The sequence below is a fragment of the Magnolia sinica genome, chromosome 5, assembly GCF_029962835.1.
Source record: "Magnolia sinica isolate HGM2019 chromosome 5, MsV1, whole genome shotgun sequence".
Lineage (NCBI taxonomy): Eukaryota > Viridiplantae > Streptophyta > Magnoliopsida > Magnoliales > Magnoliaceae > Magnolia > Magnolia sinica.
The window spans coordinates 100,224,281-100,245,777 of NC_080577.1; the positions used below are offsets into that span (position 1 = coordinate 100,224,281).

The 21,497-nt window shown below is 40.4% G+C and overlaps 1 protein-coding gene and 1 non-coding gene across 7 annotated transcripts in view; both read left to right on the top strand.

The window, feature by feature from the left end:
- Positions 1–21,497, top strand: part of LOC131246431 (serine carboxypeptidase-like 13) — a 101,914-nt gene that overhangs the window by 27,730 nt on the left and 52,687 nt on the right. For 5 of the 6 annotated variants that reach the window (XM_058246553.1, XM_058246554.1, XM_058246557.1 and 2 more), the window contains exons 3-4: positions 2,596–2,684; positions 3,354–3,476. In XM_058246553.1, coding sequence (XP_058102536.1) covers positions 2,596–2,684; positions 3,354–3,476 — 212 coding nt within the window. The remainder of the gene's footprint in view (positions 1–2,595; positions 2,685–3,353; positions 3,477–21,497) is intronic. The other variant, XM_058246555.1, reaches the window with a different exon arrangement.
- On the top strand, positions 18,452–18,557 carry LOC131247527 (small nucleolar RNA R71). The gene has a single exon (XR_009171812.1). It is a non-coding gene; the product is annotated as a small nucleolar RNA R71 (small nucleolar RNA).

A 21,497-nucleotide genomic window follows, 5' to 3' on the forward strand; every position in this document is an offset into this window, starting at 1 on the left:
TTGGCTCGTTGATTGTATGCACACGGTTTCCTGTGGTGTGATCTGCTTGAGCTTTGGATATGATTCAATTTTGGAATTATGTCCTAAAATGATATGTGAAAATGGATGGACAGTGTGGATAATACATATATATGAATGCACACCATTTCCTGTGGTTTGACCCAAATGCATGTTGTTTCTTGTGATTTGGTCCACTTGAGCTTTGGATATGATATAATTTTGGATCATGTCCTAAAATGATATGTAAAAACAGATGGTCAGTGTGGATAATACATATACACGACAATGAGCCCACAAAGTTTACCAAGTAAAGTGGGAATTGAATTGCTAATGACCTCAACACCTGCCATGTAGCTGATGTCAAAGATATGTACACCATAATATATGTGTTTTATCCAGTTGTCCATCAATTTTTCCATATCATTTTATTGTATGAGACCAAAAATAAAGAAGATCCAAAACTCCGGAAGACCACAACACGGGATCGAAACTTGTTGGGGGAGAAAAGTTTCGGATCAAAACTGTTTTTGTGTGCTGGGGCCCACCTCAATGTATGTGATGCATATTCACACTGCCCATCCATTTCTAGCTCATTCTGTGGTGTAATCTTTTATAATAAAAAAAAATTCATATTATGTATATTGTTTATTTTTTTTAAAAAAAACAAAAACTGAGCTGACTCCTATTCTAACTTGACTTGGATATTTGGACCAAACCAAACCAAGCTCAGGCTTGTTAATCTGGATCAAACCAAGCTTAAACAATAGGGATAGGCTCGAAGCTTGGTACGCGTGAAGCTCAAACAAGAGTGTTACATAAACAGGTCAGATCAAACTTGGGTCAAACTCGGTTTGACTCGGCTCTTACACAGCTCCCAAACAGCACGACCCTGACTGCTCCGGGACTATAATGCCTGGCTGGAGAAAGAAACCTTAGTTGCCATCAGCTACGTAGCCTCAACAATCTGCAAAAAAAAAAAAAAACCACAGGCAATCCCAACACTTCACCCAAACCCTTCATCCAGAGGTAGATCTACCTGGACACAGAAAAATGATCACAAAACCCCAGCCCAAAATATCACCTAAAGAATCCATGGCCATATATAGCCTTTCAACATGCATCCTCCACATTCCCACAAATTCAGCCCATCTTCAACAACCCTCATTTCTAGCATTGGGCCATCAGCAGCCTTAATTTCATATTACCCCATACAGCCCTATTTCCATCCTACAGCACGCCATCTTCAAACACAACTGCTGAGCTCAACTCCAAGCCCTGGTAACAGGGTCAGTAAATCAAAACAGTGAGCCACTTCAACACCCAAATGATCAGCTTCCATGAACATATTTAAGGTGTCATTTGATTTCGAATGCCTGTAAAATCTGTAAATTGTAATCCGATTATGGAATTTGAATTAATGGGCCCACTTTTGTAGCCCACTAAATGATTGGTTTAGTACAATGATCCGTCATAGACTTTATTGAGTTAGGCTCATCACAATAATCCATCTTAAATCAAGACTTTATATGTTATTTGATAATTTTTAAAGGATTTACCACTCCAAGCTCTATCGTGCATGAATGAATACCCAATTACAAACTGTAAACATTTTATAGGTTATCCAAATACAGAAAACTGTTTCCTGCAAGCATATTACCGCTTAGAGCCAAACAAAACAGGCTGTAAACACTTTACACCTTTAATTGGATTACCTGTAATCTGATTACAATTTAAAGATTTTACAGGCATCCAAATGACCATTAAATGTAGCAGAGAATCCCAACTACTCCAACATTGGAGATTAACCAGGGCCACTAACATCCTCACCAAAACATGTTGCTTTCCCCCAGCAGCTTGGAAGGCCAACATAAACCGAAACAGGGCATATCTATATAGCTGCCAAAAAAAAAAGTATAGCCCAAAGAAAGCGGATGGTCAGTGGTGCTTAAAACTTCAACCTTCCTATCTCCTTATTTTCCTTTTGATTCTCAAATTTGCTACACCCACTTTTTCTGGCATCAATACACCCTGCGCGCTTCTTGGGAGGACTTCCTTATTAGAGAAAATTTTGAGACAACCTCTCCCACTTCAAATTTTAGCTAAACCATCAGCAATTGTGTTGTTTTATCTGATTGTGTAGGTAATGGACAAATTCATTGTTTCCAGCTCTGCTTTTAACTTTCCAAGTACGTACCAAAGGGACCAAGGCACAGTCCCATTTGGGTCTTTGATGCAGTCCATCACCACCCAAGAATCCAACTCTAGATATACATTTATTGAACACTGCTTCTAATTACTTGGATCTAATCTCTTCCTTTGTACTTGTTTGTAATATTAGATTTGTTTTCATTATCTTGCGAAACTGAAATCTTTATCTAAATGTGTAAACTGTACATGGATTTTATTTAAAGCAATCTCCAGACAAATGAACAAAATATGAGAGGTTTACCCAATTATTCTCACTGTGTACTGCCCATTGATATTGTATTCAATAGATGTGAAGAGTCATTTTATAATTGTATGAATTCCGAAGTAGCAAATACATTTCACAAGTTGAAACTTGGTAGCTACAGTTTCCATTTTCCATTATTACAGGTCCTATTCGGTTTAAAGATGCAAAGTTTCAAGAATCTGACGAGGAGTATGTACCGGAGCTAGTGATAAATCCATATTCATGGACAAAGGTGTGTATCTGTTGGTTCTATTGGAAATCTAACAATATCATCGCTATTGGACATCTATAGCGAGTGTCAACAAAAACCGTCACATCAGAGGTGTTGGGACTCGCAGAATCACACAAAGAAAAATCAAGCAAAGTAATCGCAATCGCACAAACAAACCTACCAAGAAGGCAATCCTAATTTTATATGGAAAAACCCCTGCGGGAAAAAACCATGGCACAAAGCAACGAGTAATGCACTATGAAAGCACTATTACAAGAGATAGTACTATATCTTACCGATTCGAACAACTCTTCTTCTTCTCTTATAATATTATAAATTAATCAATGGCACAAGAGGGTTCATAGGATTCTGTGTGAACGCCTCTCTCTCTCTACAAATTGTTCACCATATATTTGACATAACTAAAGCTTTGGACCAACTGTACCATTATAATCATCCTATTTGAGTAATTTAGCTTGTTAGTTGTTGTTAAGCATTTTAACCATTGAGTTACAGGTTCCAAATGTGACTTTGCTGTGATCATTTCAACAATTTAGTCTTTTAATATCTTTAGATATTTCAATAAAGTGGATTCTTGTAAAAAGTCTCAGTAAGTCTCATTCCACATGTCTAGTAATTGAAGAAATTGTGAAATGTTGATTGTTGCATAAAAACTACGTAAATTTTCAGATTTGTAGCATAATCTTTCTCGATTTTCCAACTGGCACTGGATTCTCCTATTCACGAGCTTCTGAGGACTACCAGACAAGTGAGACAAAGATCTTCAACGATGTGCACAAGTTTTTGATTCAGGTATATAACTCTTTTGGATTTCGAATTGTTATTTTTGGATCACTATTTTAGTCAAACTCATCTTAAATATTCTATGAATTTTCAGTAGTAACATCATTGCACAATTTTAGAACAATACTCTAAAATTAGATGATCTACTAGTTAATTTGAACTCGGATTTGCTAGTCAAAACCAAGCGACTGCAAGGAACTAGTAATTTGAAGAAGCTAAATATATCATGAAAGTAAAAGATAATTTCAAAACCGAAATTGTAAAGCATGAGATTAATATGAAATAACACCTACTAAAAATGGCATTATGACGCAAATAAATGATAATTTGAAAGAAAGAATTCATTTGAGACAAATAGTGAAATACCATGATATTAAATTGATCTATTTTGATTTGAATAAAAAATACAATATGAAGTAATTCTGAACTATGAGAAATAAGAAATTGTTGTAGTAAATGAGCGATCTATGAAGAAAAAGAAGACCAGATAGTTTGAGTAGACGTACATTAATTAACATATTTTTCTTGTGTTTAGCTACAATAGATGCAAGATGTAGTTAATAGCTTTGGCCATAAGACACGCGTCAAACAATGTGAGTTCATCAACTAGATCTTGAGCTCGAGAGATATAGAGGCTCTCTCTGTGAGTTCGTCAACTAGATCTTGAGCTCGAGAGATATAGAGGCTCTCTCTCTCTCTCTCTCTCTCTCTCTCTCTCTGTATTTTTTTTTTCTCTGCCTTCTTATCTACATAGAAAAATTATTAAAAATTTACAGACAATTTGATGTGATTTTTGCAAGAGATCTGTTTTCTGCATTTTTGTAGTCCCTGGTATGGCCTGCATTTTTGTTTCACTCATCTGTATAGCTTGGTTTTGGATTTGTATATGATAGGTGAGGCCTGTCTCTTTTTGTGTTTTCCATGCGAAAGATGTAAATTTTTGGCTAATTCAACTATGTTACAGGTGGTGAGCTCCCACCTTTCTAAATAATAATAATAATAATAATCATATTATGCGAGATAACTCTATTAGCAATATGGCAGTTAATCCCTTATCAAAGGGTGCAAGAGAAGTGGAATATGGTTTCCAAAGCACATATGCTGGTGGGACTTGGGATGCTTTAAAAAAAAAAAAAAAAAAACCTTTTCCCATATAACAAAGGGCTTTACAAGACTTTGGGCCGGCCCTACAACAAAAGGGGGAAGGGCCCGCCTATCGTGAGAGAACACTAAATACAAAAATAGACTCGACGGAAACTGAGGAATCAAACTTCCCTCAGATTTCCCAGCCCCACTCTATCAAGGAAAAGAAGCCCTCTAGTCATCTGCAGCAGTCCCGTGGGATGCTTGAGTTGTTATATTTTGGTGCACTTAATCTATCATCAGGAACCAATCCATGAGAACATGACAATATTTGTAATAGGAAAATTAAGTCTGCTGAATTATTTTAGAACTTACAAAAATTAAAGTTGGAAGTCTCGCATGAGTCATGGTGGTCAAATCCAAAAGTGGGAGTAGACAGTTATTGGCATGAAATCATCATTAACAGTAAAATCCTTAGAAAGTACAAACAGACATGGGACCTCCAATTCCACAGACATTGCATTAGTTGTGAAGGGTAAAACCAATATGAGGATAAAACCCCACAGTGGAATTTAAGCACAATTATGTTAGTCGAAGTTGGTAAAATCGATAACTGGAATTGACATTTTGGGCAAAATAGAAGCCTTCATGGATTATTTTTTTTCCTATAAACGGGTACTTGGGAAACCATGAAAGTGATTTTAAAAAAAGCAACATTATGAGGGTCCCAAAAATACATCATAACCTAATTGACAATTAGCCATTACCAGTCTCACAATGCCGATCAGCTTCTCCAGGCTTTGATTTTGTTGAAGCGTCACCATAACTGGGGAATAATGTGAAAAACCAATTAGGGGCTTCCATGCCATACTATCAAAGGCTTCAGTCCAAACTTGACTTAATAGCCATCTTCCACATATCCTAGGCTACACTTTGGAACGATTTACTTCCTAAACCTCCAGTTTTGAAAAATCCTCTGGCTATTATCTTTAAGTGGCATGAGCCTACATGTGGTTAATGAAAAAAGCAATTCAAGTAGCTGGATTGAGCACCCACTGCAGATGTAGACTGACAACTTCGAGTAGATTCTCTAGGCATGAAGCTTTCAAGATGGCAAGAAATGTTTGGAATTCTTACTTGCACTTGTTTTCTCTTGGTTCACAACCAGCCTTATTAGATAGAACCAAGGTTGTAATGGTTGGTTTAATGATCCAACCGTCTCTGTTGTGATTTCCAGCCAAGGGATCAATAAGCCCTTCTAAGTAAAAATCACATCCAACACCAAGATGCCATCTTTTTGGGAGGGAAGCTCAGTAGTTCAAAATGCCCATTGTATCGAGGGATTTTCAGTTTCTGAAATGGCTTTATAACAACACCAATCCTAATAATTAGAGCGAATAGGAGCCTGCCATGTTGTAGAGTCTTTCCATTATAGGAGTTTTGGATCTCTTTACTCCTATCTCTTCGCACAGATTTCATCTCTACCTGAGAATTCTAACGAGTAGAGAACCATGTCAGTCTCCATTGCTGCCTAACACACAGCTCTTTTGGACGACCTCTCTGTTTTTTTTTTTTTTTTGCATGCCTAGTTAGCTGACCTTAATTATTTATTTATTTAAAGGAACTGCCTGCTTTCATTCAACAAAAAGAGATATACATGTCTCTGGACATTCGGGCATCCTCGGGAAAAAAAGACCTGAGCGACGCCTATCATAGGGAGAGAAACTGAAAAAGAAGTACAAGGAGAATAGAAACAAAATGGGGGGTTGGGGGCTGCGAAGAGAAGGGGCGAGACCGAATCGCAATACGACTCAGACTGACTAGGGTCTAATCGCCCCAAGGCCCACTCTATTTAGGAAGATGCTACCCCTGACCTAGCGCGGGAGAAGGTTAACCTCACGGACCATCAAAGGAGCTTGAGAGACGCTGCCCAAATGGGCCATGCCATCTGCAGGTTCATTTCCTTCCCTGTAAATGTGGATAAAATTCAGCTAGCCCTAGGATTTATATCTCTAAATTCTGGCTAACCAGAATTCCCATTTCCAACCCGGGCTAATAGAACCATTTAGGAAGCCAACAACCAGTTTGGAGTTGGATTCCACCACAACTCTAGATAGGTCCAAATTGAAACAGAAAGCGAGACCATCGTGAACAGCCCAGAGCTCCACATGTGTTAGAACCTACTCCATAACCGACCGCGAACCCAAAAATGAAACCACCTTTATCATCCTTACAGATGCCTCCACCTCTAGAAAGACCTGGGTTTCCTTTAGCCGATCCATCGACATTAAGCTTCACCTAACTAGGATTTGGTTTCTTCCATCTTACAAACCTCAGGGGCCTAATAGAGGAGGGAGCCGCGGAAATCCGTAGCTCGGCCACGATCTCTAAGTTCAGCTGCTTAACTAACTGACTAGGGGGCTGTGTGGCAATTAGGATGAGCCACCTTCTGATATTGACAATTACAAACTCCACTGAAATAGACTTCTCATCGAATCTGGCTAAATTTCTGGATTTCCAAATCTCCCAAAGTATAATGCATGGAGCCAACTTTTGCAGCGCCGACGAACGGCTAGAAATGGGAGAGGAGCTCCACCAATGATCAAGCTTAGATGTAATGGAAAGATTTCCCCTGTTGGAAATTCCGAAAAGGGCTTGAGAGTGATCCCAACACGCTGAAGTGACATGGCTTCTAAGAAAAAGGTGGTTGCTGGTTTCACTGGAGAAACGCCCGGGTGAACCAAGAGGACAACAATCGCACCTGGAAGCAAGCTGGACTCCCCGACTCTGAACCGCTTCATCTATTGGGACAGCCTTCATCAGGATTTTCCAGGTGAACATGGAAATTCTAGGGGGAAGCATAGCGTGCCAGACCCATCTTAACCAAGCTTTGAGGGGGCTGCACAGTCTGCTCAACTCCCAGGCAGAGTGGACTGAGAAATCTCTAGAAGGAGTGAAGCGCCATATGCGCTTGTCTGGGAAATCAGAAAGGCAGAAACCAACCTGGAAAATAAAATCAACTACTTGTTGTGGTAGGAAATTATAAACCGAAGACGGAGGAAGAGGGATAAAATGGTCTAGAACATCACAAACTTTGGAGGAGAGGAGGTTGGACGGGATCGGCGAGCTGACCAGGTGGAGCAGAGGGCCGAGGCCTGTCCAATTATCGAGCCAGAATTTGCAGTTGCCCTGCCCGATCTACCAGCGTAGGTTTGACTCCAGCAATGGAAGTAAACCTTGAAGATTTTTCCATAGAGGAGAGGCAAATGCGGTTGGGGTAGATGAACCCCGGAAGGAGTGGTCGAGGCTGTACTTAGCTGACATCAACTTGCTACCAAGGCTGTCCTCCTCCTTAAACTTCACCACCCAACCCAACTTCATCTTGAGGGCCTACATAAATTCGGAAAGCCTCCTGATACCCAGTCCACCTTCAGCTTTAGGCAGCCCAATGGTTTTCCAAACCCTCCAATGTAGCTTCTTCTTGCCTTCAGACCAGCCCCACAGGAAGTTGGCAAACAGCTTCTCCAAAGACTTAATCACTTGGGCTGGCAGATGAGAGGTAGTGATTGAGTGAACTGGGATACTCCCAAGAACATGCTGGACCAAGACAAGCTGCCCAGCCTGAGATAGGCATCTCGCCTGCTAGTCGTTGATGCGGCCCTGAACTTTGTCAAGCAGCGGCTAGAAATCGCTTACCTTTCTCCTACTGAAAGCCAAGGGAACTCCCGGGTAAGTTAGGCCAGAAGTGGCCTTGTTGATGCCGAGTAATCTCTCAATGGATCTGACCCTGGGCAAAGAGAGGCTAGCTGAACAGAAGAGGGCACTCTTTTGGGAATTAATCTTTTGGCCTGACGCACATTGATGTGATTTAAGAAAATTGAGGATGTTCTTGAGAGAGTTCTGACTACCGTTGAGGAAAATGAGAGTGGCGTCTGCGTATAGAAGGTGAGACACCCGCGGACATCCCCTTCTAAGTTTGAACGGAGCACACAAACTCTTATCCAACAAATTGGATAGCCCTCTGCTAAGGACTTCAGCCGCTAGGATGAACAAACTTGGAGAGGGGGTCATCCTGGTGGATCGCTCTAAACAACTTAGAGAAGCCCGTTGCCTCGCCGTTTTTAAGAACTGATAACCAAGCATTGCCCCAACATTTTTCTACAAGCTCAATCCAGGAACTGCTGAACCTAAACTTTGATAACACTCGCTTTAAGAATTTCCAATCCAACCTGTCATAGGCTTTCTCTATGTCTAACTTGAGGACGATGTTACCTCCACTCACCTTCCTGTTAATCTCCCTGACTAATTCTTGAGCTAGAGCAATGCTTTCCACCATTGATCTACCACAGATGAAGGCCCCTTGTTCAGCTGAGATGAGGGAGGGAAGCACTATGCTCAGCCTGGATGCTATGATGTTAGCGATGATCTTGTAGAGGACATTACATAGACTAATGGGGCGGGAAATCTGTGAATTTTTTGGGGCTACCGTCATGGGAATAAGGCAAATCAGCGTTGCAGTAACGGCCCTGGGGAAGCCTCCACCCTGGAACACAAAGGATGCAACTTTAAGAAGGTCCTGCTTGATAATCTCCCAACATGAGGAGAAGAAAGAGCCTGGGAAACCTTCAGGGCCAGGAGCCCCGTCCTTAGGGATGGATTTCACCGCCTGAAGCACCTTCCGAAGCGAAGGCAGGGCCAACAGCTGATCGTTATCTGCCTGCGAAACCAGGCTGGGAATCACTTCAAGAATGTCTGGCGCTTCCGACAAAGATTCAGCTGCGAACAATTCCTCGAAATGGTTCACTGCTGCCGACTTGATCTCTGACAACTCTACTAGACTTTGCCCAAAATCTAGCTCTATTTTACCGATGAAAGCCCTCCTTTGTTTTGTGAACAAAGCAAAAACAATGAAGGCTTTAAGGAAAATGATTCTCCTTTGCTTTTCTGTATTTGAGACAACCCTGAAGGGTTGAATTTATAGAGTTCTACAATGACTATACAAGGTAAAATGATAAATACAACATCTTCTATTTATACATTGTCTATCTATAGAATCGGCTATACAAGGTAAGGCATGTGGCCCGTCTAACATCCCCCCTCAAACTAATGCGGGTCATCAACAAGTAATAGTTTGCTAACTAAAAATGAGTGTCGTGCAAAAGTGAGGGACTTCGTGAGAATGTCGGCAATCTGATCATGGGAAGCGACATGTGGTAGCGAAATGAGCCAAGACTGAAACTTCTCGCGGATGAAGTGACAGTCAACTTCAATATGCTTTGTCCGTTCATGGAAAACCGGATTAGAGGCAATCTGAATGGCACTCAGATTATCTACATGGAGTGGAGGAGGATCCTGTAGATGAACGCCCAAGTCAGAAAGAAGTCCACGTAACCAGATAATCTCACCACAAGCTGCTGACATTGCTTTATACTCGGCCTCCATACTTGATTTGGAAACAGTGGCTTGCTTCTTACACTTCCAAGAGATGAGAGAAGTGCCAAGAAAAATACAGTAGCCAGTGATAGATCTGCGGGTGAGAGTACAACCGGCTCAGTCAGCATCTGAATAAGCACAAAGATCCAGAGAGGCCGTGGAGGAGAAGAACAGAGATCAATCCAGAGTTCCACATAGGTACCGTGTTCACTCCCCAAGTGCAGGGTTGTGATGCAGTAATAAACTCGGTGAGACCGAGGTCGAATCCCAAGGGACTGATACTTGTACGTTACTTGAAACTAGGTAGAAATAGAACTAGCCTAAGATGAAATCTAAATCGAATGGAATTTAGGGAATAATTGCGAAATAATTATGTAAAACTTAAGAGAAATCAGAGATAAGAAACTAGGGATTCAGAGGATCCACTTGTAGAGATCAGGGAGATCTTATACCTACTTCAAGAATCATGGAAATTAAACTGAACTTCCTCTGATATAATTTTAAAGAGATGAAAGGTATATGAATTAGAATGAATTCCATCACCAGACCATGCCCATAAGACAGAGTAAACAACAGAATTAAACTAATTACTAACCAATCAACATGCTAAGAAGGTTAGGAAGGGTACCGTCATCCGATCATGCCCAGGAGACGATGGTGAACAACAGGGCCTCTTGACGTCATAAACATAAAAAAGGATAGGAATATGCTCAAAGCTATCTCAGACCCATTGTAATTTCAGTCACAACAGACAATTAAAAACTAAAAACATTCTCATTAATAAACAAAAATCCACATCAGTTCAGTATAAACAAAAAGCACAAGCGAAAGATTCCCCCATCAGACTACAAGCTTCACCTCTTAGCCCTAGCTAAGAGGTTTAGCTTGATCTAAACATGATTAGGCTAAATCTCTATTAAACAAAAAGAAGAAAGAAAAGGAAAAGAAAAGGAAAAGGAAACAAATCTTCTACTCTCTCTCTCTTCCACGTCCAAAAAGCTTGGCTGCCCTCCAGATTCAATGCCCTCCTCCACATTTTGGAACTCTTTTTATAGCTGCTGGAGTGGCTAGAGTGGTGGAAATCGGATTTGGAAAGCTATCGCATGCGCAGCGAAAGCCTTTTCGCAGCCAAGTACGGGGCTTAAAAAATCACCACTTTCCTTGCTCAAATTCCAAAGAAACACCGTCCCTTGGGACTTTCTTGGGTCCTCTACATGATGGACGGTTCAGATCGTCGAAAATATCGTGATTTGGGCCATGCAACTCCCCGAAAATTTTGATTTTCACGGACGCACGCTATTCGCACGTCATCGTGTTGACGTGTTCGGTGGGCCCCGCAGTGATGCTTTTGATGAAATCCACCACGTTAATCAGATTCCTCTCAAAACTTTGGTCAGAATGGACTGATTTTTTGTCGAGTTTTGATGCAGTCACTGCTATTTTTCTTCCACCGTTCATCTTGCGTTCTTTGACAATTCACGTGCGTACACGTGCATGGGGCCAAAAGGCGAGCTTGGTGAGGGTTGTAGCTACCCCCTTGATGCAATGGACGGTTCAGATCATCGAACCAGATGATGAGTAGAGCCCACTAGCCAAAAACGGACGGACAACGTCCGTCCGCTGTCCCTGCGTAAGAAGAAGACGGGTCAGCCCGTCTTTGACCAGGCTGACCGTCTGGTGCACGGCCGGTGCGTGTACACTATGTACACGCACTGCATATGTAGGGTCCACTGTGATGTTCGTGAGACATCCGCTCCGTCCATTTGATGTGTCACTCCATTTAAGGCGTTGAGAACAAAATTGAAGCATTTTCAGATACCAGGCGGGCCCCAAATCACTGATTTATGGGCTAATCTATCCATTGGGTCACTTCCAGAGGGATCCAATGGCTGAAATTTGACGTGTACGGTTAGTTTTTGGTCTTCGAGCCATGTATGAAGTTTCAAGCCGAACAGATGATGGAAACCTAGTGATCTTGCATTTTGGCTGACTTTCAGGCCGCTTGAGCTTCAGTTTCTTAATTTTCGCGGATCCCTGGCGTGTAATTCCGTCGATCTTGATCTCCTGGAGTCCGTCCCTTGCCTTTGGTGTCATTAGAGCGTTAAATCTATGCTTTATCATCCTTTTCCAATCTAAGCTCGTAAGTACACTCTGCATCACAAACACGATTAAATCAACCATTAAACAGTATTATGCTTGTAGATCCAGGTAATAACTGGGGTCTAATATGCAATATTTGACCCTCAACATAACCCCCAACCAGCATCTTACTAGTCCCGAGCAAAATATGCGAAAAATAAGTTGAGAACTACAAGACAATTTCTATGTACTCGAGTGAATTTTGCAAAATAATCCAGATACGAGAATTCTATGACTCATGAATGTTGGGCATTACTATCTCCTGGACTCGAGCGCACAGTAAATTTCATAGTCAAGTTCAAAGTATTAATCCATCAATCAGAAAAATTCTAAACATTGAGTTCCATGGGTGTATAGTGTAATCTCGGCTTATTAACATTAAGATTTAATTCATTATTTCATGATATCATTGATAACCACAAGAGCATTTAGGACACCCAAAACCTAAATTAAAACGTGCCTCATAGATCATTTTTCTTTCTTTCAGCCTTTGATTTTCTATTAAAAGGAACACCAAGGAGGGGAATCAAGTCCTTACCTATAGGGAGCAAACCTATGGTGAAAACTTGTCACCTAACTTTTTCTAAATGTCAACCATGGGGAATTAAATTTACACCTATAGGGAGCAAACCTATGGTGAAAACTTGTCACCTAACTTTTTCTAAATGTCAACCATGGGGAATTAAATTTACACCTATAGGGAGCAAACCTATGGTGAAGATTATTTACCCAACCCTTTTTAAAGTTATCTGTTTTTTTTTTTTTCTTTTTCTTTAATTGATCATGATGGGCAAATTTCAAGCAGGTTCCTTACATGCTTTATTGATTACTAAGTTAACCCTTCAATATCAAACTGAAACCTTAATGTGAAAGCGAGATGTGACATGTAAATTCATGACTCAATCAATGTTTACAACTTCGAATAATGGATTAACAATTTAAACTTAACTGTGAAATTTACCAGATACCGAATCTAAGAGTCATAGATTACCAACATCACATATCTTGAAATTCTAAGTGCCCTAGATGGCTATCAAAATCACTTCGAATTCACAAGAATTTCCAGAAAATTTTAAAAATTTTCACAATTTTTGCTCAAGACCAAGAAAACACTGATCAGATAACCTAATCTCCCCCCAACCTAAAATCTACATTGTCCTCAATGTAAAACATATGAGCATGCAATGCACATGGGACAACAAAAGTAAATGAGAAGTGATGAGAAGATAGTACCTGGAGGAAGAAATCAAGAGACTTTTCAACAAGGATCTTAGCATGGAAGCGAGTTAGCAAGAGAGAAACCAATATAAGTAAGACAAAAATAATAAAAATAAAATCCTACCTACACCACTTTCGCAGTGCTCTCGATTGCATTTAGCTTTTGCAACAAGCCTTTAAACCCCTAGGTTGCCCCTAGCGGACGAGTTGTAGGCTTGTGAGGGTTTGTAGCAATGTTACCCACAAACATTTGAACTAACTAATTAAAATAAAATAAAATAAAATAAAATAAAAGGTTGGGTTGCCTCCCAGGAGCGCTAAGTTTACTGTCTTTAGCCAGACAAATAAAGCAAACTACCCTAGTCTAATGAAAGCGATAAACCTACCTATACCTCCATCAGACTAGGAGATTAATTTTGGTAAACAGGAGTAGTCAGAGGCATGGACATGTCTTCTGACTCAAATTTCTCGACAAATGGTTTTAATCGATGTCCATTTACTTTAAACTCCTTGCCATTGTCGGGATCTCTTATCTCAACGGCCCCATGCGGATAAGCAGTAACAACAATGTAAGGGCCGGTCCAACGAGATCGAAGCTTACCCGGAAAGAGATGAAGTCGAGAGTCATACAAAAGGACTTTCTGACCTGGCGTGAATGATTTCCGTAGAATATGTTGATCATGAAACGCCTTCATCCTGTCCTTATAAATTCTCGAGTTCTCGTACGCATCGTTCTGGATTTCTTCAAGTTCATTTAATTGAAGTTTACGTAGGGAGCCAGCATTGTTCAGATTGAAATTCAGATTTTTGATCGCCCAGTACGCTTTATGTTCCAACTCCACAGGCAAGTGACAAGCTTTCCCATAGACAGGTCTAAAGGGAGACGTTCCAATAGGGGTTTTAAAAGCAGTACGGTATGCCCATAAGGCATCGGTCAATTGGATTGACCAATCCTTATGATCAGGGTTAACTGTTTTCTCTAGGATATGTTTGATCTCCCTATTGGAAATCTCAGCTTGTCCACTTGTCTGTGGATGATATGGGGTGCTCACCTTATGAGAGATACCGTATTTCTTCATTAAGCTCTCGAATGGTCTATTACAAAAGTGTGAGCCCCCATCACTAATGATGGCTCGAGGCGTCCCAAACCGCGAAAGGATGTTCTCTTTTAAGAATTTAATGACCGTGCGATGGTCATTATTTCGACACGGAATTGCTTCGACCCATTTAGTGACATAATCTACGGCGAGCAAAATATACAAATTTCCAAATGATTGGGGGAATGGTCCTATGAAATCGATGCCCCAGCAGTCAAATGCTTCTATGATAAGGATGTGATTCAAAGGCACATATTTCGACGGGACAATGCTCCCAATTTTTGTCAACGCTCACAAGCCTTGCAAAACTCCTGAGTGTCCCTGAACATAGTGGGCCAATAAAAGCCACACTGTAAAATCTTGGCCGCGGTCTTTTTAGCAGAAAAGTGACCACCACAGGCCTGTGAATGACAGAAGGAGATGACACTCTGATACTCGTCATCTGGCACACATCCCCTTAGAATTTGGTCTGGGCAATATTTGAATAAATATGGATCGTCCCAGAAAAAGTTACACACCTTGGTAAAGAATTTCTTCTTATCTTGTGCAGTCCAATGCGTCGGTATGGAACCTGTGCCAAGATAATTGGCAATATCAGCGAAGCAAGGCGAATGGGAGACATTGAACAATTGTTCATCAGGGAACATGTCATTGATATGGGTCGCCTCAGGGGAATCAGAGGTATTAAGGCGAGACAGATGATCGGCCACTACGTTCTCTACTCCCTTTTTATCTTTAATTTCCAAATCAAATTCTTGGAGTAGAAGGATCCATCGTGTCAAACGGGGCTTAGAATCATTCTTAGAAAGAAGATACTTAAGTGCCGCATGATCTGTGTAGATAATAATCTTGGATCCGATCAGGTAGGACCTAAATTTATCCAAAGCGAACATTATGGCTAGGAGTTCCTTTTCCGTAGTCGAGTAGTTCACTTGGGCAGAATTTAAAGTTCTACTTGCGTAACGAATGACGTAGGGCCTCTTATCTTTTCTCTGGCCTAGAACCGCTCCAAGAGCATAATCAGAAGCGTCGCACATAAGCTCAAAAGGAAGGCTCCAATTGGGTGTCTGCATGATAGGTGCAGTGGTTAACATGCCCTTAAGCTTGGTGAAAGCTTCCTGGCATTGCTCAGTCCACTCGTATGGTGCATCCTTTTGCAGAAGATTACATAAGGGACGAGAGAGGAGACTAAAGTCCTTTATGAATCGTCTGTAAAACCCTGCGTGTCCTAAGAAGGATCGCATATCTCTGATGTTCTTGGGTGCAGGTAGGTTAGAGATAAGATCGATTTTTGCCTTATCTATCTCGATTCTCTTGGACGAGATGATATGCCCAAGGACAATTCCCTTCTGAACCATGAAATGACACTTCTCCCAATTAAGTACCAAATTCTTTTCTTCACATCTTCTCAGCACACATTTAAGCCTCTCTAAGCATTTGCTGAAAGATGAACCGAAAATAGAGAAATCGTCCATGAAGGCCTCTAGATATTTTCCCACCATATCAGAAAAGATACTCATCATACATCGCTGAAAGGTGGCAGGGGCATTACATAACCCGAATGGCATCTTTCTGTAGGTAAAGGTGCCATAGGGACATGTAAATGTAGTCTTTTCCTAGTCCTCAAGGGCGATTCAATCTGATTGTATCCCGAATACCCGTCAAGGAAGTAATAGTAGGAATGACCAGCTAGCCTTTCTAAGATTTGATCGATGAAGGGCAAAGGAAAGTGGTCCTTCCTTGTGATGGTATTCAGCTTCCTGTAGTCAATGCACATTCTCCACCCAGTAGTAACTCTGGTCGGCACGAGTTCATTATTGGCATTGGCTACGATAGTGATTCCGGACTTCTTAGGAACCACCTGAGTTGGACTCACCCATTGACTATCGGATATGGGATATATAGTACCCACATCCAATAGTTTAAGAACTTCAGCCTTAACCACTTCTTTCATGTTTGGATTTAGTCTACGTTGTGATTACCGAGTGGTCTTCGTATTTTCCTCAAGATATATACGGTGAGTACACATCGAGGGGTCGATTCTCTTAAGGTCCGCTATCGTCCATCCAAGGGCTCCCTCATGTTCAATGAGAGAAGATATAAGCATACTCTCTTGTTCTTTCTCCAGGTGGGCAGAGATCACCACCGGGTATGTCTCATTTTGACCTAAATAGACATATTTCAAATCAGAGGGCAAAGGTTTTAGGTCAAGCTTCGGTGGCTTAAGGTTAGACGGTAGAGGCACTGCATCAGTTTGAGGCAACTCTTCAAATTGTGGCCTCCACCGGTTAACTTCAAGTACTGGTGCAATATCAAGCAAGGCACACGTCTCCCTAATCATGTCATCATCAAAATTATGGGGGTGGGCTAGGCACATCTCTAGAGGGTCAGAGGATAAGGTCAGAGGTGTTGTATCTTCCACTAAAGAGTCAATCATGTTAATGTCGTGGAAATCGTCATCATCCTCTAAGTTTCTGCCGTTATTGAAAAAGATGTTTGACTCCAATGTCATATTCCCAAAAGACATAGTCATGACACCATTCCTGCAATTGATAATTGCATTTGAAGTGGTAAAGAATGGGCGACCAAGAATGACGGGAATCTGAGTGCTCATGTTATTGATGGGTTCGGTGTCCAGGATGATAAAATATACAGGGTAGTAAAATCTATCAACTTGGACCAACACATCCTCAATTATCTATCTTGGTACACGAACAGAGCGATCAGCAAGTTGTAGTGTGGTTAGGGTGAGTTTTAATTCACCCAAACCTAACTGTTTGTATACCGAGTAGGGAATCAAATTGACGCTCGCTCCTAAGTCAAGAAGTGCATGATTAATTCGATGGTCCCCGATTACACATGATATGGTTGGGCTACCGAGATCTTTGAATTTCTGTGGCACGTCTTGCTTTAGGATGACACTCACTTTCTCGGTCAAGAAGATCTTCTTTTGAATACTCTGCAATGGTTTGGTTGTGCATAAGTCTTTCAAGAATTTGGCATATGAAGGTATCTGTTTTACGACATCAAGTAGAGGAATGTTGACTTTCACTTGTTTCAACACCTCTAGGATATCCTGAGAGTTAAAGAGAGGTTTTGGTGTGACCAACCGTTGGGGAAATGGAGCAACTGGCTTTTCTAGAAGTTCGGGTTCTAATTTTTGTGGAGCCTCACTAGATCCATTATTGTTGTCCTCTTCTAGTTCTTGAGGCTTTTCGGGCCTAACCGGAAGGGTTTTATTAATGATCTTCCCACTCCTACGAGTGGTGAGGATTTAGCGTGCCCCATTTGATTTGAAGAGCTGGGATCACTTATCTCGTATTGCGGTTTAGGATTGGGAGCGGTTGTGCAGGAAGCATCCCCTTTTCTATAACCGTCATACGTGAATCCATCTTTTGCATAAAGTCTTGCATTGCCTGGGTCAGCTCTTGCATGGAATTTTGAACCGGTTCTTCTTGAGGTTTTCCCTGCTTTGGATTTTGATTGAAGAAACCTTGAGGGCTAGCAGTTTGTCCATTTCTCCAACTAAAGTTTGGATGATTTTTCCAACCAGGATTGTACGTATTAAAGGTTGGTCCATTGAAAGGTCTTTGATAAGTATTTACGGCATTGGATTGTTCATTCAACACTTCTCAAAAGGCGGGTATCGTAGGACAATTTCCAGTTGTATGAATGTTGCAATCACAGATGCCGCAAACACTTTCATTAACCTTATCCTTCTTTCCTTCCATGGCCTCAACTTTTCTTATGAGCATAGTTACTTTATACTTGAGATCATCCTCTTCTTTCAAGAGATATAATCCACCTTTCTCCTTAGATTGAGTCGGCCTAGACGTGGTGTTCGATTTTGGGTAATAGTCCCAAGATTGTGTTTTTTCAGTAAGACTATCAAGGTAATCCCATACCTCGTTAACATTTTTATTAATGAATTCTCCATTACACATTGTCTCGACCATTTGGCACATGGAAGATGTCAGTCCATCATAGAAAAAATTTATAATGCACCACGTTTCAAAGCCATGTTGTGGGCATGAACTGACAAATCCTTGAACCTTTCCCAACATTGGTAAAATGTTTCATCCTCCTTTTGGGTGAAGTTCATGATTCCTTTTCTAAGGGTAATCGTTTTATGATGTGGAAAAAATTTCTTTTTCCCTCTGCATATCATTCCATGTGCCAATGGATCTAGGACGTAGTGAATGTAACCACGTCTTAGCCTTCTCCTTCAAGGAAAAAGGAAAGAGTTTCAGCCTGACTGTGTCCTGAGATACATTTTGAAAATATAAAGTGGCTATGATCTCATAAAACTCTTTTAAATGTAGATATGATTCTTCAGATTCAAGCCCATAGAACTTAGAAAAGAGTTGGATAACCCCTGGCTTGATGTCCATATGTCCTGTATTTTCAGAAAAAATCATGCATGAGGGCGTACTCACCCCTGCTGGTTGTAAATAATCTTGTAAAGTATGAGGCGGGGGTGCTTGATGCACCTCATTCTCATCCTGAATGTCCTCCACCTTAGGTTGAAGTAGAAGAGGTTGGTTTTCAGCCATCACTTCAATTAACTCAGGGGATTTCGCGTGGTGTCTAGTCCTGCGATGGATAGTTAACCCTTCAACCAATCGTCCTTCAGTCAAGAGACGTCGAGTGTTGTCATGGGCCCACTTGGGCATGAAACACTCGCAACCCTCAATCAAATTCGAAACCTAATCCTAAGAAAGGAAAAGAAAATCTAGAAAGAAAAAGAGGGTTGGAAAGAAGTTACTAAATTGGAGTCCCTAAGTTAAAAACTTGCAAAAGAAAATAAAACAAGTCAGTTTCTAAAGAGAAGGTTTAAAATTAGAAAATCGTTAAAATGAAAGATAAAAGTAAACTAGTTTCTAAAAGAAGAAATTCCTAAAAGAAAGTGAAAATTTAAAATAAATTAGGAAAGTTCTAAACTACTAAGTAAGTTACTAAAAGAGATCTGAAAAATAGAAAGTAGAAAAAGAGCTTACTGAATTAGAAATTTCTATCTTAAAAGCCTACAAAATAGGAAAGTAAGTTCCTAAAAAAATCTATAAGTAGAAAATTTTTAAAAATAAATTAGGAAACAAAGTTAGATTCTAAAAGAGTTAGAATTAGAAACTTGCTAAAATAAATCCTAATTTAGAAATAACAAGGAAGAAATTAAGAAAGAAATTACCAATTTAGAAACCTATCTTAGAATCCTACAAAACAAGAAAGTTGGGTTAGTTTCTAAAAAGGGAAGAATTTCTAAAAGAGGAAATAAGTAACCTAGTTTCTAAAAACAAAAGAGGAAAGTTTCTAAAAATAAACTATTTCCTAAAAATAGAAAAATACTAGAATTAGAAAAATTTTAAAACTCAAACCCTAATTCTAAAAAATAGAAAAAGTAGAGAAATTAGAAAAGGATTACCAATTTAGAAGTTTATGTCAGGATCCTACAAAACAGGAACAAGTTAGTTCTAGAAATCAAATAGAAATAAGAATCTAAAACTAAAGTTAGTAAAATCCTAATCTCAAACTAATTCTAAAACTAATTAATTTCAAAGAATCGTAACCGTCAATCCCTGGCAACGACGCCAAAAACTTGTTCACTCCCCAAGTGTAGGGTTGTGATGTTGTAATAAACTCGGTGAGACCGAGGTCAAGTCCCAAGGGACTGATACTTGTACGTTACCTGAAACTAGGTAAAAATAGAACTAGCCTAAGATAAAATCTAAATCGAATGGAATTTAGGGAATAATTATGAAATAATTATATAAAACTTAAGAGAAATCAGAGATAAGAAACTAGGGATTCAGAGGATCCACTTGTAGAGATCAGGGAGATCTTATGCCTGCTTCAAGAATCATGGAAATTAAACTGAACTTCCTCTGATATAATTTTAAAGAGATGAAAGGTATATGAATTAGAATGAATTACATCACCAGACCATGCCCATGAGACAGTAAACAACAGAATTAAACTAATTACTAACCAATCAACATGCTATGAAGGTTAGGAAGGGTACCGTCATCCAACCATGCCAAGAAGACGATGGTGAACAACAGGGCCTCCTGACGTCATAAACATAAAAAAAGATAAGAATATGCTCAAAGCTATCGCAGACCCATTGTAATTTCAGCCACAACAGACCATTAAAAACTAAAAACATTCTCATTAATAAACTAAAATCCACATCAGTTCAGTATAAACAAAAAGCACAAGCGAAAGATTCCCCCATCAGACTACAAGCTTCACCTCTTAGCCCTAGCTAAGAGGTTTAGCCTGATCTAAACATGAGTAGGCTAAATCTCTGTTAAACAAAAAGAAGAAAGAAAAGGAAAAGAAAAGGAAAAGGAAACAAATTTTCTACTCTCTCTTCCATGTCCAAAAAGCTTGGCTGCCCTCCAGATTCAATGCCCTCCTCCACATTTTGGAATTCTTTTTATAGCTGCTGGAGTGGTGGAAATCGGATTTGGAAAGCTATTGCACCAAGTTCGGGGCTTAAAAAATCGCCACTTTCCTCACTCAAATTCCAAAGAAATACCGTCCCTTCGGACTTTCTTGGGTCCTCTACATGATAGATAGTTCAGATCGTCGAAAATATCGTGATTTGGGCCATGCGACTCCCCGAAAATTCCGATTTTCATGGACGCACGCTATTCGCACGTCATCGTGCTGACGTGTTCGGTGGGCCCCGCAGTGATGCTTTTGATGAAATCCACCACGTTAATCAGATTCCTCTCAAAATTTTGGTTAGAATGGACTGGTTTTTTATCGAGTTTTGATGCAGTCCATTGCTGTTTTTCTTCCGCCGTTCATCCTGCATTCTCTGACAATTCTCGTGCGTACACGTGCATGGGACCAAAAGGCGAGCTTGGTGAGGGTTGTAGCTACCCCCTTGATGCAATGGATGGTTCAGATTATCGAACTAGATGATGAGTAGAGCTCACTAGCCAAAAACGGACGGATAGCATCCGTCCGCTGTCCCTGCGTAAGAAGAAGACGGGTCAGCCCGTCTTTGACCGGGCTGACCGTCTGGTGCACGGCCAATGCGTGTACACTATGTACA